Source organism: Chiloscyllium plagiosum, unplaced genomic scaffold, assembly GCF_037043375.1.
Source record: "Chiloscyllium plagiosum isolate Xiang-an unplaced genomic scaffold, Cpla_swu_hap1 HiC_scaffold_39, whole genome shotgun sequence".
Lineage (NCBI taxonomy): Eukaryota > Metazoa > Chordata > Chondrichthyes > Orectolobiformes > Hemiscylliidae > Chiloscyllium > Chiloscyllium plagiosum.
The window spans coordinates 9,897,848-9,913,595 of NW_028270177.1; the positions used below are offsets into that span (position 1 = coordinate 9,897,848).

The 15,748-nt window shown below is 43.5% G+C and overlaps 1 protein-coding gene across 1 annotated transcript in view; it reads left to right on the plus strand.

Annotated features, from left to right (window-relative positions):
• LOC122540915 (kelch-like protein 25) overlaps positions 1-15,349 on the plus strand; it is a 29,950-nt gene extending 14,601 nt beyond the window's left edge. The window contains exons 2-3 of the mRNA XM_043677204.2: positions 4,261-6,169; positions 14,765-15,349. Coding sequence (XP_043533139.1) covers positions 4,261-6,123 — 1,863 coding nt within the window. The 3' untranslated portion in view covers positions 6,124-6,169; positions 14,765-15,349. The remainder of the gene's footprint in view (positions 1-4,260; positions 6,170-14,764) is intronic.
• Positions 15,350-15,748: the final 399 nt, after the last annotated feature.

Genomic DNA, 15,748 nt, shown 5'->3' on the forward strand with positions numbered 1-15,748 from the left:
GAATGTCAACAACAGGTAATGTGGCAATATAGGTGAGCAAACCTACTCCATTCAGACATGATGCAGCAACTTTGATCAATTGACATGGACTAATCATACAAACCTCCATTGACATCTCTTTCAAGTATTGTCCGCATTTTGAGAAAATTCCTCTTTAAGGAAAACAAACAGAAATTTAGGCAACCGCAGTACCTCATGAAGCTTAAATGTTTTCAGTTAATTCCCACAACTAATTTATTCCGTTTAACCGTGAAATGTTGCAGGCTTCTTTTATGTTTTACTGTTGTCATTACTTGGCGGAATATATTTTCTTCAGTTCTAGTCACCCTTCCTGTGACATTTAATTCTGGACTTGAATTCTGGCACTCTACAGTTCAGACAGAACTATGCAGGTGAAGTTCTAGAAGCTCTCTGGCTTGCTTTGGGAAGAAGTTCTTTGGATATGATTATACACTAAAAAATGGAGCAGAAACTATTTTAGTGTCAGATAAAGTGTGAAACACAAAAAATTCTTTGTCTTTCACTAAAATATTTTAATAGAGTTGGATGTCTGCTAACTATCAGTGAATTGTCAGAATTTTATATTGAATATCCAACGTTAAGTAGAGCAGCCACACTTGCAAGATTCCTGGGAATGAAACACAAGTTTCCTCCTCCTAATTACTTCCCAATGGGAAAGGATGAAATCTGTCTTCATCAGGTAAATGTTCAGGTGGAAAACCTTACGTGCTCACCATATGCCCCACATGAAAGCAGCATATACATATGATAGACAACATTGAATACATAGGAAATTCAGTTTGGCTGGGTTGACAACTTGCCTCTGGGACAGAAGTTGGGGATCTCAGGCTATGTATAAGCTGAGAACCCAAAATGAAACTAAGATGGTTGGAGATGTCATCTCATTGAGGAGACTATCAATCTCACCCTCTCAACAGCACAGTCACTTCCATGCATATTGCCCAACTGATGTGCTGCATCAAGTCACTGAGTCTGTCACAAGCTCCTCCCAAACAACATGAGGATATTATTCTGATACTATTTCGTGGCTCCTTCATTGTGACTGGGTCAAAATCCAAAAACCATCAAACTAGTAGTTTGATGCTCGCCGTCATTATCTCAGGCAACAAGGAATGGGCTATAAATACAAGTTTTGCATCACCTGAACAAATTATTTTAAAAATAACATGTGGACCTTTGTTTTTTAAAAACAATGAAAAATAACTTCTGGGTATCCTAGATGGCATCCTTTGACACAAACCAAAAAGCAAAGGCCTGTTCATATTTCTGCTGCTGATGCAAAATTGTGTTTCTGCTTAAACAGTAATCATTACATTTGTGATTCATTGTGGAAAGCTTTCAAAAGTGCCTCACCCAAAGTGAGATTTCTATAATTGACAAAAGTATTTCTTTTTAAACTGAGTTCCAGTTAGGGAAACTGATGTCAGGCTTTACTGAAACTGTAAATACACCAAATTGCAATCATTCTGTGGCCTCTTCCACAAGATTGCTGCCAAACATTGGGATTGTTATTGGACTGTCTAGCCACCAATTCAAAAGAAGCATTGTATTGTGTATTCCATTGAGCACGGATGTGTCTTTAGAAGAGACAGCCTTTGCCCAAATATTATGTTGACCAGAATTTTTTTTCAAAAATAAGCAAGCTGATATCAGGCTGTACTGAATTGAGGCTTGTGTGCATAAGGTATCATCCCTCTTAAAACACAAGTACTTTTGATCATATGTTTTATACAATATTGTTAGAATATATTGAAGTAAATTTAATATTGTATTTGCATTCAATTCCTATTGTACTGTTAATTCATAAAATTATTGACTGCATTAAATTTAGTGAACTTTTGAACACATTTCAACTTGACATGAATCCACTAAATATTTCTAAATTCCAGAGCTTTGACTTTGGATTGCCCGTCATTTCTGTATACTCCGTGGAAAAGTCAGGATATCCTGTAGGCATTTTCACATTCTGATAATGAGGAAAGAATCCCCTTTTAGGGTAAGGATGCTTGCAGGTCAGTGTTGTGATTATATGGGTGGGTCTAAGTTAAAGATGTGGCCAATCAGAAGTTAGAAAATGCTGGAAATACAACAAAATGATAGATAACAGGCAGTTTAAGGTTTCAGATGGGAACTTTCAAAGACTTTCAAGGTGTTCTCATTTTTTTCTGATGCTCATTAGTCTGTATTTTGTTCTTTTTCTCTCAAATCACGATGTTTGTGTGCTGACACAACTGAACTATGGTCCTACAGGTATTATCATGACCATTATTTGGGGTAATAGAGTCAAGATATGAGAGTAGACTTTTCAATTATGAACTGCACAATGCTGTAGTCGGTTTTGCCTGTATCTGATGTCCATAAAAATGTCTATTAGTAACGCAAGCCTGACATCGCCAGGCACTTGGTTTGATTCCACCCTCAGGCAACTGTCATTGGAGTTTGCACAAGCTTCCCTGTCTGTGAATTTCCTCCCACAGCCCAAAGAAACGCAGACTGGGTGGCATTAGCCGAAGGAAATGCAAGATTCAAGGGACAGGGTAGAGGGACAGATGCTATTTACAGGAACCAGTGTGGACTTGATGGGCCAAACTGCCTACTTTCACTCCATACAGATTCTATGATATTGTCCAGTTCAAATGAATGGATTTGATAATCATGGAAGTAAACTTAAACATTAGCAAGCACCTTCATGGGGGAAACTAAAGACAAAGAATCTGTCCAGTCAGTTTTGACTCATTCAGTTGTTCTGCATAAAGTTGGGTCTTTGTGATGATGTCTGCGAACAAGCAGCCATATGAAAGAATGTTCAAGATCTGGTATTACTGTAGTAGGAAGCATTCCAAACAAAATAAATACTGGTCATTGAAAACATAGAGCTGTTTTTGAGAAAATTATAGGCCTGATCCTAAAAGCAGCACTGTTCCGAGATGGTTTGTTTACATTTCTGCCACTTAAACTGTCCTCTGCATTTTTACCACAGCCTACAAACATCAAGTGATTTTGAATGTGCTAAGCAAATAGAATCACAGTCCTGAAACATGGTTTATGGAATTTTTATGGAATGTGGCATCACTGACAAGTTCAGCATTCTTTGCTTATCTCTAATTATCCTTCAACTGAGAGATTTTGTCAAAGGGCAGTTAAGTCAATTACATTCCCGAGTCTGGAATCCCATTTAGACCAGACAAGGATACCAGCTTTGCTTCCTTAAAATGATATTTGAAAACCAGATGTTTTCTCTCATCTGTCTTTCCTCCATTTCTCTCTTCTTCACCCCCACCCATCCACTCACCTGCTCCCCTGGGCACAATTTTTCACTTAGTTCAGACTACAGTCTCCTTCACCTCCCAAGCTGATTCCTTTCCATCCAATCTGGCTTCCAGTCCCACTTCTCAGACCCTACTGCCCCCCCCCCCACCTCCAACCATCTGACAACACCCATTTTCTCCAGTCGCCACCCACCCATTTACCTGGTCCCCTATTTTGTACCACTTACCATTTGACAACAACCGTCTGTGATGCTGGATTTTTGAATTTCAGAATACCAGATACTGCTTTGAAAAGGTAGCTAGGTTTGCCTTCCCTTAAGAGTTCCTCACTAAAAGAAAACTCTCAGCAGCGTAGCATAAAACCGCATTTCTGACGGAACCCTGATTGGAATGACCTGGTAGAAATATGGACCCCTCTCCCTTGGTTCAAAAAGGGATGCCATGGGAATCTGCGCGAGACTACCAATCCGGGAACGTGACTCTTTGGAATTTGGACAGTAACAAATTGCTGGAGAAACTCAGTCAGTCTGGCTGGATCTGTACCAAGAATGCAGAATTAACGTTTTGGGTCCAGTGACCCTTCTTCAGAACTGAACTGGATATTGTCTATTTCCCTGCACAAGGAAGCTGCCACGACGTGCTTGAGTTCCTCCAGTGTGTTTAAATTTTCGGATCTCGCTGTACATTTATTCTGAGGGCACTCTGACTTTAGATACAAGTTTAAAAATAAGACGAGGGGCAAATGTTTTACACAAGAGGATGGTTCGGGTGCTGAATGAACTTCCTGAGGAAGTGATGGATGTGGGTACAGTTACAATGTTTAAAAGACATTTGGATAAGTTCATGAATAGGAAAGGTTTGGAGGGATGTGGAGCAGGCAGGTGGGACTAGTTTAGTTTGGGATTGCTCGGACTGAAGGATATGTTTCTGTGCTGCATGAATGTGTTTTCTCCTCCTTTGTGTTTTGCAGAGTTACCCTGCAGCAGGAGTTCGGGAAGAAGCGACCATGAGCGAGCAGGAGAGCCCGGGCAGTGATAACGCCTCCCTGTTCCACAAGGTCTCCCACCCGGAGAGCGTCCTGGCCCAACTGGACAGCCTGCGGAGGCAGCGCCTTTTCACCGACGTGACCCTGCGGGCGGGCCGCCGCTCCTTCCTGTGCCACCGGGCGGTGCTGGCCGCCTGCAGCCGCTACTTCGCGGCCATGTTCGGCGGCGGCCTGCGGGAGAGCGGCGAGCCGGAGGTGGACCTGCGGGCCAGCGTGCACCCCGAGGCGCTGGAGCCGCTGCTCGACTACGCGTACACGGCGCGGCTGGCCCTCAGCGAGGCCAACGCCGAGCGGCTGCTGCAGGCCGGCGACATGCTGCAGTTCCCCGACGTCCGCGACGCCGCCGCCGCCTTCCTGGAGCGCCGGCTGCGGCCCTCCAACTGCCTGCGCCTGCTGCTGCTCTCCGACGCGCACCAGTGCCGCCGCCTGCGACAGCGGGCCCGGGCCGCCTGCCTCGCCCACTTCCAGCGCCTGGCCGACGGCGACGAGCTCTGCCGGCTGCCCGAGGCCACCCTGGCCGAGCTGCTGGCCAGCGACGAGCTGGAGGCCGAGGACGAGCGGGCCGTCCACTCGGCCGTCGTGCGCTGGGCCCGGCACCGGCCGCCCGGCGGAAGCCCGCGGCGCCTGTCCGGCCCGCTGCGGCACGTCCGCCTCGCCCTGCTGCCCGCCGCTTACCTCGAGGCCTGGGCGAAGGCCGAGCGCCTCCTCGACGACGACCCGGTCGGCCGCGCGCTGGTGGACGAGGCGCGCCGCTTCCAGCGCGAGGGGGGGGCGGCGGCGGCGGGCACGCTGACGTGCGCGCGGCCCAGGCGCGCCGGGCACACGCTGCTGATCCTGGGCGGCCCCACTTTCCTGTGCGACCAGGTGTACGAACTGGAGCGGGGCCGAGCCGAGGGAGACCCCGAGTTGCAAGGCCGGGGCTCGGAATCCCGGCACCGGTTGGAGGAGGGCCGAGGACTACGGGAGGGGAGAGGCCGCATCGTCGCCAAGGCGCGCCTGCCCAGCCCCCGCAAGGAATTCAGCGCCTGCGCACTGGGGCGCCGCGTCTACCTGAGCGGGGGGCGGGGACCCGAGAATGGGGTCTCGCGAGACGTCTGGGTCTATGACGCAGCGGCCGGCGATTGGTCCAAAGTGGCGCCAATGTTAGTTGCTCGCTTCGGGCATGGTTCTGCCGAGCTGAGGGGAGGCGTCTTCGTGCTCGGAGGCCACGGTTCTGCCTGGGCCCCGGGCTCAGCCCCTCTCACTCAGGTGGAGCGTTACGAGCCGTCCGCCAACACCTGGAACTCGGTGGCCCCTCTCCCTGACGGCGTCAGTAACGCGGCGGTGGTGAGCGCCCAGTTCCGCCTCTACGTCTTCGGCGGCGGCGCCTCGAGCCTCCCGGCGGCCGAGCGCCGCTCCCGGGTGCAGCGTTATGAGCCGCTGGAGGACCGCTGGGCGGTGCCGGCCGTCTGTCCGCAGCCCTGGCGCTACACGGCCGCCGCCGCCCTGGGCAGCCAGATCTTCATCATGGGCGGCGACACGGAGTTCACGGCGGCCTCGGCCTACCGTTTCGACTGTGACACCAACCAGTGGACTCGGGTGGGCGACATGACGGCCAAGCGCATGAGCTGCCACGCCGTGGCGTCTGGCAACAAGCTGTACGTGGTGGGCGGCTACTTTGGCACCCAGCGCTGCAAGACACTGGACTGCTATGACCCGACCTCGGACACCTGGAGCAGCATCACCACCGTGCCCTACTCGCTCATTCCCACTGCCTTTGTCAGTACCTGGAAGCAGTTCCCTGACTGATGCTCATCACGTCCCATCTTCATCCCGGAGTGGAAGGAAAAGCTCGGTGAGTGTCACACAGGAGAAAGACTTGCATCTCTTGCTGCCCAGATGTGGGGCTCGTGGCCAAAACCTTTCATTTTTGTGCTCATCAGGACACAATGCAAGAATGCCAAATTTCAAATGGTCACAACCATACTACATGAGAAAAGGGTGATGTTTCATGTGAAACTTGGTTCCAATTGATATGTTCTTAGGGAAGACCAGAAAATTGAGTGTGTTGACCTAAGAATCAGTCAGCAGTCACTTCTTGATTTGAAGTTTGACATTCTTGTGTTGTGTCTTGATCAAGACCAAATGCCAGGGCAACATTTGTCTATCTCCAGCTGTACTAACAACAACTTGCATTTATCACAAGCACAAAATGCCCCAAAGCACTTTAGAGCCAATTCTTTTCTGATACCTAGTCTCAAGAAGTACAACCAGTTTGCTGATAGAAAGCCTCTGCAAATAGCAATCTGACAGCAGCCATAGAGTTGTTTTCTGTGATGTCAACTGTGGGATAAATATTTGTAGGGACACCAGGTATAACTTCCTGTGCTGTTCATATTAATGCTGTGGGATGTTTCACATGAAAAGAAATAGGGAACAGGAGTAAATCACATGAATCCCTCAAGTCTGCTAATTTGTTCAGTACAATCATGGCTGGTCTTTTAAACCTCACTTTCCCACTACTGTTTTTGACATCCCTGAGGGAGTAATGCTGCAGCATAAATTTCAAGTATTCATGACCTCCCCATCTCTCCTAAACAATCAGATTGCTGAGGAAAAGCAACCACTGTTTCTACCTTGTCAAAATGTCTTTTTCCAAATCTTGTATGTTTGAGTGAGATATTTGTTTGAGCAATTAGGGGTGGGCAATAAATGTTGATTTTTGTGCCTTTCGTAGCAAGGGGCACTCAACAGTCATCATAACCGAATTTCTACTTGCACAAAATCTCGGCTCAAGATTCTCAGAAAGGGTCCAGTTGGAATGATTGAAAGTCATCAGTTGTTAATTCATTGCAGTCTGATTGAATCTGGACTATAAAGGTACGATTGGTTTTGTGCCACATTACACATTGCCTGCACCGAGCACACCACTGATGGAGTTTTAAATGATGAGTATTGAAATAAAATTAAAAATCATACAACACCAGGAAGTACTGGCTTTCAGAGCACTGCTCCTTCTAACTGGTGACCTGATAATGGAGCAATGCTCTGAAAGCTAGTACTTCAAAATAAACCTGTTAGACTATAAGCTGGTGTTGTGTGATTTTTAACTTTGTCCACTCCAGTCCAACACCGGCAACTCCACAGCAGTATTAAAATAGACATTTTATGTAACTAGAGCACGTGGAAGAAAGAATTCAAGTGTTGGTTGATTTTTTTTTTGAGGATCAAAAAAAAGATTAACTATCAACTGGCGTGGGTGGGTGTACAGTCCTAATTCAGTTGAATTGATGCTTCAATTTACTCAACCCATACAATTCTCTGAGTCACGAGATGGTTGTCAGAATCCTGCTAAATCCTGCTTATTAGCTTCTGAAGCCTCCTGTCAAGTTTGTCTCACCCCAACAGGCCCCTGATTAGGTACTATTTTGATAAGGGTATAATGCAAGCCTTGATGGGTATTATCTACTATATAAGTCTAGTATTTGTGCCTTTCCATATTAAGCAGAGTGTTTGGAAATGGGATGAGGGTAATAGGATTCATTAAGCTATTCCCACACTTGTGATTTCTTACTAAGTACTTTTTCTCATTGTGGAAGTTAGTTTCGATTGTTGCAATGTGCTGAGTCACCTAATCTCAACTGTGGGGCAATAGCAAACTGTTTGTATTTAAAGAGATGATTAATTGGTTATAGTTCTTGCTACTTATCATAAACAGTTATTGCTGCTGGACAGTAACTTGTGTATAGATGTTATGGCAGAAAAAGACATTCTCGAAGGGCACTTGGAAAAATTCACTGTAATCAGGAAGAATTAATATAGTTTTGTGAAGCTCATGGTTAACACATTTATTGGCTTTTTTTTGAGGAAGTAAAGTGCTGTGGATGAAGGAGAAGTAGTGGATGTGATGAACATAGATTTCCAAAAAGCATTTAGTAGGGTAGTACAGCAAAAGCTATTGCAGAAAATCAAACCACATGGAGTAGGGGGTTCATGCATTGCATGAATAATGATTCGTTAGCTAATAGGAAGCAGTGGTCATTAGTAGCACACCTTCTGGTTGGCAAATCGTAATGACTGGTGTGTCATAGGAAGCAGTGCTGATGGTTTAACTTTATATATAAAGATCTTGAATGAAGTGACTGAAAATATGGTTGCTAAATTTGCTGATGAGACAAAGTAATGTTAATTTTGAAGAGAACTTAAGAATATAAAAGTTCTGGGAAAACTCAGCTGATCTGGCGCCATCTTTAAAGAGTGAAACAGTTCACATCTCGTACCTCTTCAAAACATTGGCTCTGTTTTTTTCTTTGACAGATGCTGCCAAACCTGTTGAGTTTCTCCAGCACGTCTGTTCTTATTTTGGTTCTTGAGCATCACAGCAGTTTACTTTTATGAAAAGGATTTAAATAGGTTGTGAGTTTGTAAAGATCTGGCAAACAAGTATAATTTGGGAAAAGTGAAATATTTCACTTTGGCAGGAAGAATAAAAAAGCATAAAGTCTAAATGATGAGAGATTGCAGGGTTGTGAGATGCAGAAGGATCTGGGTGTCATCATGCATAAATCTCACAAGGTATGGCAAGTAATTAGGAAAACAAATAGAATGTTATTGATTATTGCAAAGGGAATTGAATACCAAAGTAATGAGGGAAATTAAATACTAGAGCAGAGGGGGTATATTCCTGCTATACAGGACATTGGGATGAGGCACAACTGCAGTACTATTAACAGTATTGCTCTCCTTATTTATGGAAGGACAAAATGCTTTGTAGGTTCCGAAAAGGTTTACTAGGTTAATAACTTGGAATGACTTGGACAGACTAGATTTGTATCAGCTGGAGCTTAGAAGGGACAAAAAAAACTTGCAGCTGCTGGAATCCAAAGTATACGAGCAGGAGGCTGGAAGGAAGGACACAGCAAGCTGGGCATGATCAGGAGGTGGAGAAGTTGACATTTCAAGTAGAGACTCTTCATCAGGCTTAGGGGACGGGCAACTTGATTGAAACACAAGATCTTGAGGGATCTTGCCAAGTGGATGTGGAAAGGGTGATACCTGTATGTGCTAGTCTAGAACCAGGGTCACCTTTTTTAATAAAAAAATAGATTAACCTATTTACAACACAAATGAGAATTTTTTCTTGTGTGGTGAGTCTTTGAAATTCTTCATTAAAAGTTGGTGCAAGTAGTGGCATTAAATATTATGGCAGAAATTCTTCTAAAGCAAGAAGGTGAAAAGTCATCAGGGGTAGGCACAGATTTGGAATGATCAGATTTGATCCAAGTGGCTTATTTCTGCTCTTAATTTGTATGCGTGCATGTTTGAGGAAATATTTGCTCAGTGATGCCTCTCTAATCAAATGGTTGGCTCTCATTCACTGAAGGATGGTTCACTAATAAATTAGGAGGGTGATGCTAGTGTTGTGAAACATTGGATAGATGATCTGTTTAGCATTGTATTAGTGAGATAACGAGAATCCAGAGAAAGTATATTCCTGTCAGGGTGAAAGGAAAGGCTGGTAGGTATATGGAATGTTGGATGACTGAAGAAATTCAGGTTTTGGTTAAGAAAAAGAAGGAAGCATATGTCAGGTATAGATAGGATAGATCAAGTGAATCCTTAGAATAATAAGGAAGTAGGAGTATACTTAAGAGGGAAATCAGGAGGGCAAAAAGGGATCATGAAATAGCTTTGGCAAATAGAATTAAGGAGAATCCAAAGGGTTTTTACAAATATATTAAGGACAGAAGGGTTACTAGGGAGAGAATAGGGCCCCTCAAAGATCAGCAAGGAGGCCTTTGTTTGGAGCCGCAGAAAATGGGGGAGATACTAAATGAGTATTTTGCAACAGTATTTTGCATCCTGTGGAAAAGGATATGTAGGGAAATAGATGGTGACACCTTGCAAAATGCCCATATTACAGAGGTCTTGAAACTGGTAAAGTTGGATAAATCCCCAGGATCTAATCAGGTGTACCCGAGAACTCTGTGGGAAGCTAAAGAAGTGATTGCTGGGCCTCTTGCTGAGATATTTGTATCATCGATAGTCACAGGTGAGGTGCCAGAAGACTGGAGGTTGGCAAACATGGTGCCACTGTTTAAGAAGGGTGGTAAGGACAAGTCAGGGAACGATAGACCAGTGAGCTTGACCACGGTGGTGGGCAAGTTTTTGGAGCAAATCCTGAGGGACAGGATGTATATGTATTTGGAAAGGCAAGGACTGATTTGGGATAGTCAACATGGCTTTATGTGTGGGAAATAATTTCTCACAAACTTGATTGAGCTTTTTGAAGAAGTAAGAAAGAGGATTGATGAGGGCAGAGCGTAGATGTGATCTAAATGGACTTCAGTAAGGCGTTCGACAAGGTTCCCAATGGGAGACTGATTAGCAAGGTTAGATCTCATGGAATACAGGGAGAAATAGCCATTTGGATACAAAACTGGCTCAAAGGTAGAAGACAGAGGGTGGTGGAGGAGGATTGTTTTTCAGACTGGAGGCCTGTGACCAGTGGAGTGCCACAAGGATCAGTGCAGGGTCTTCTACTTTTTGTCATTTACATAAATGATTTGGATGCGAGCATAAGAGATGCAGTTAGTAAGTTTGCAGATGACACCAAAATTAGAGGTGTAGTGGATAGCAAAGAGGGTCACCTCATATTACAACAGGATCTTGACCAGATGGGCCAGTGGGCTGAGAAGTGGCAGATGGAGTTTAATTCCGATAAATTCAATGTCATCTGCAAGGTGCTGCATTTTGGGAAAGCAAATCTTAGCAGGACTTATATACTTAATGGTAAGGTCCTAGGGAGTGTTGCTGAACAAAGAGACCTTGGAATGTAGGTTCATAGCTCCTTGAAAGTAGAATCGCAGGTAGATAGGATAGTGAAGAAGTCGTTTAGTATGCTTTCTTTTATCGGTCAGAATACTGAGTACAGGAGTTGGGAGGTCATGTTGCGGCTGAACAGGACATTGGTTAGGCCACTGTTGGAATATTGTGTGCAGTTCTGGTCTCCTTCCTATCAGAAAGATGTTGTGAAACTTGAAAAGGTTCAGAAAAGATTTACAAGAATGTTGCCAGGGTTGGAGGATTTGAGCTATAGGGAGATGCTGAACAGGCTGGGGCTGTTTTCCCTGGAGTGTTGGAGGCTGAGGGGTGACCTTATAGAGGTTTACAAAATTATGGATAGGGTAAATAGGCAAAGTCTTTTCCCTTGGGTGGGGGAGTCCAGAACTAGAGGGCATAGGTTTAGGGTGAGTGGGGAAAGATATAAAAGAGACCTAAGGGGCAACTTTTTCACACGGAGGGTGGTACGGGTATTGAATGAGCTGCCAGAGGATGTGGTGGAGGCTGGTACAATTGCAACATTTAAGAGGCATTTGGATGGGTATATGAATAGGAAGGGTTTGGAGCGATATGGGTCGGGTGCTGGCAGGTGGAACTAGCTTGGATTGGGATATCTGGTTGGCATGGACAGGTTGGACGGAAAGGTCTGCTTCCATGCTGTACCTCTCTGACTCTTAAGTGTAGAATCTATGTGGACCTTTTTCAGTTTTGACATCAAGCTTTCACGCCAGATGCTGTGTTCTTTTATATTAGGGTCTGGTATGAAATCGTTAGCTTGCATTAATTAACATCCAAAAAACGAGGGAATTTTTAACTGCAGTTAATGTATGAGTAATAACTGTTGCATGGTCTATTTAGGAAAACAGGGGCACCCCAGATTTTACTAGTAGAAATACAGGTATCTGGGTTATTTTATGTATTGTTTTTCATTATAAGACTAACAAATTCTGTTAAGTATGCACACTATTTTAATTTTGCAGTATTTTCATGGATGAGCTTGTAAAGTGGACTTTTATATTTAGAAACTTAATGGGGTAACTACTCTCGTGGAAACTTGCTAAGAATTAGACTGACATTGCCCTTGTCTTATTTAGTTAGGAAACTTACAGGCAACTTGGTGAAGCAGTCAATGTCTGTTCAAAGAATTGGTGGAACGATCTACATTTGGAGCTCATCTCGTGATTCCTAGTAATGTTGCAGTGCAGTGACTTCCTGTACAACCAATTATGCGCAGAATGTTCGCACAAATAATCACGAGAAAGTTATGTATTTGCAGTTTTTTAGTTTAAGAATATTTACTGGGACTTAGTAGAAACTGGAATTTTCATAGCTTACACATCATTTAACTTTGATTATCCACATAAGAACTGAAGTTCCAAAAGAGGAAAGAAAACAATACACATAAGGGAAACTGGCTGAGGTATTGAGGGGAATGAGGGATAACTAACACGATTAAAATGATGAATTTTGGGGAATTTCTTTGTTCACGGTGATCTGAGGTGAGAGATCCAGCGAAGACAGAAGGTTTGGCTGCTTTGACTGTCCAAGTGTAGTGATAAAAGAACAGAGGAGCACACTGAGGATCGTGAGATCAAGCAAAGAGTATGTCACTAGTACATCTCACCTACAGGATTCATCTCTGTTCTGACAGTGCAACACTGAACTATCATGTTAGTCTGCAGCTTTTCAGAATTGCAATTATTACCAAGTTGTGCCAAGATATAAATCATTGCACCACCCAATTGCACTGAGCTCCCTTTGAAATAACTCTTGTATGAGCAGAGAACTGTCGTATTCCTGTGTTTATGTTGTTAAGCCAGCAAAGTTTACTGTGGTTGAATTAACAATACCATTCAGGTGATCTTTTGTTCACTTAGAAAGACTTCTTTGTATTCTTCATGTTATCTGTTGAATCATTTTCCAAAGAAAGCCGGAAAGGGCAGTGTTTGGATTCTGAGCCAGGTGAAAGGGAGAGCTATCAAATAGCAGTACCCATGAGAGGTGCAATTAGAGCCACTAAATACCTAAAAGAATGGTTAATTGAGACAGGAAGGGAGGTTCCTTCTGTGAAACTACTTGGCTTTTTAGGCCAGTCAAACAGTTATTGTCTTCAACTTTGTTTTCATTTGGTAAGAAGTGAAATAAAGAGGTATTTTATTTTCTCTGCCTTCGTCTCTGCTTTCATAGTCAGTCATAAGACATGTACAGCACGGAAACAGACCCTTCGGTTCAACTCGTCCATGCCGACCAGATAGTCTAACCTAATCTAGTCCCATTTGCTAGCTGGCCCATATCCCTCTAAACCCTTCCTATTCATGTACCCATCCAGATGCTTTTAAATACTGTAATTGTACCAGCCTCTCATTCACACGCACCACCCTCTGTGTGAAAACGTTGCCCCTTAGATCCTTTTATATCTTTCCCCTCTCCCTCTAGACCTATGTCCTGTAGTCCTGGACTCCCCCAACACAGGGAAAAGACCTTGTCTATTTATTCTATCCATGCCCCTCATAATTTTATAAACCTCTATAAGGCCTCCAATGCTCCAGGGAAAACAGCCCCAGCCTATTCAGCCTCTCCCTATAGCTCAAATCCTCCAACCCTGGCAACACCCTTGTATCTTTGCTTATGTTTCTCACTGGTGGTTGTAGTCAGTTAATTTGCCAAACATTGAGACTCAGTCCAGTGCTGTTATGTTTACTTTCAACAGGAGTCGTTAGATAGCAAACCAGAACAGGAATTTCGAAAAATATGACTGCTGTCATTGGAGGTTTCTGTAGAAATCTATTTATATTGGTTTTCTGTCTATATATTAGTGAATGTTACCTAATCATGTTAGTGACATCTGTGTTCAAAATTTCTGGATATACTCAAAAGGTCCAGCAGGATTTGTGGAGAAAGAAAAGGCCGTTAGTGTTTTAAGTTGTATATGACTTCCGAATAGAAGTGAGTTTGAACTGGTTGGGATTTTATGCTCTGAATCAAAAACAGAAATTGCTGCCAAAGCTCAGGTCTGGCTTCATCTGTGGAGAGAAATCAGGGTTAACATGTTTTGAGGAAGGATCACTCAACCTGAAAAGTTAACTCTGATTTCTCTCCACAGATGCTACCAGACTGCAATTTGTTTTTATTTCTAATTTTCAGCAGTTGCAGTTCTTTCAGTTTTTATTAGGTTTTTATAAAGTTGTAATGGGGTGAGGGAAGGATGGAGTAGTGTAGAGAACAGGAGAAATTAAATGACGAAGCTGTGATGGAGCTAAAGACCAAAGGAGTGGTGATGGTTGACGTAAAAAGAAACCATTGACCAGAGTGAGTATAACTGACAAAATAATTAAAAGCTCTCTCCAAAAGTAAAAACATGAAAAGCACGATACACAGTTGTAAACAGCGATTAAAAATAGATTCTGAATGGGGACAGTGATCAGGATGTGAAATTGGTGAACTCAGCGCTGAGCTCAGAAAGATGGTAAAGTGACTCTTCTAAAGAAGATGCAGCAACAAATTTAGATCTTAAAAACTCATTGTTTCACTCCTTTGTCCCAAGTCATGCATTGAACTGGTTGCAGTCATTCATTTAACATAAACCTTTGTTCTGCTCTATCCATAGTGTACTTCCATGCCAATTCGCTGAGAGCTATCCTTACCAGGATCCTGAACAGAAGTTTTCCATGATCTAGAGGACCGAACCATGGAGCAGCGAAACCTGTGCCAAGCTTCACTACCAGTTGTGATTGTAACTAGGAATTTGAAAGCTTGGAGGAAGTGCAGGAGAAGATTTTGGGGTGGGGGTGTGTTTGTGGGGAGATTGATGAGATCCATTAAACTAGACAATAATCTGACGGTTTTGGAATTTGTTTGAGGCTGCTCTTGGTAACATTAGTCAAGCTGGTTGTAGAAATAATGCTGTTTTTTGAGAAACCTGTTCATTTGCACTGAGCCAGTTACCGTTTAGTACGGTTTTTCTATAATTATGGAAAGAGATCTAGATCTCCGCAAGAGAACTTGACAAGTACCTTTGAACGTTTCAGGAAAACAAGTTATGCACAACTTTGTTAGGAGCAGCTATATCAGAAATGGATCTTTTGAAATTCCTTTTTCTAATATCAATTCAGAAATTCTGTGGAATAAGGAACCCAATAATGGTTTGTGTATTGGATAATTTTTGTTACAAATAAAATTGAAATAAAATAAAGTTGATGTCTTATAATTTGAAGAGTAAAGGAGAGAATGGAAAGTTGTTAAAATATGGAATCTTGGCACAAGGTTCGATTAAAGACCAATGCGTCACAGCTTGGGAAAGCAAATTCATTCAGGAAAACGCCTGGGGCAGTGTCTCACTACAAAAGAACCCAGATCCTGGAATTAATCAATAATGTTTGTGCCTCAGTCACACCTAACAGGGTTCCAATCCCAGAATTGCAACTTCATTGTTCTTGTTCAACCAATTTGATCCACACAACTGCAATGCCTTATGCAAAACAATAAGTGCAATTCAAACTCACTCAAAAACTATGCAGTTTTCAAGGACAGATGAAAAATCATATTCCAATCAATTTGGGGTGGGATATCTGGAAAGCCATACAAGTTAGGA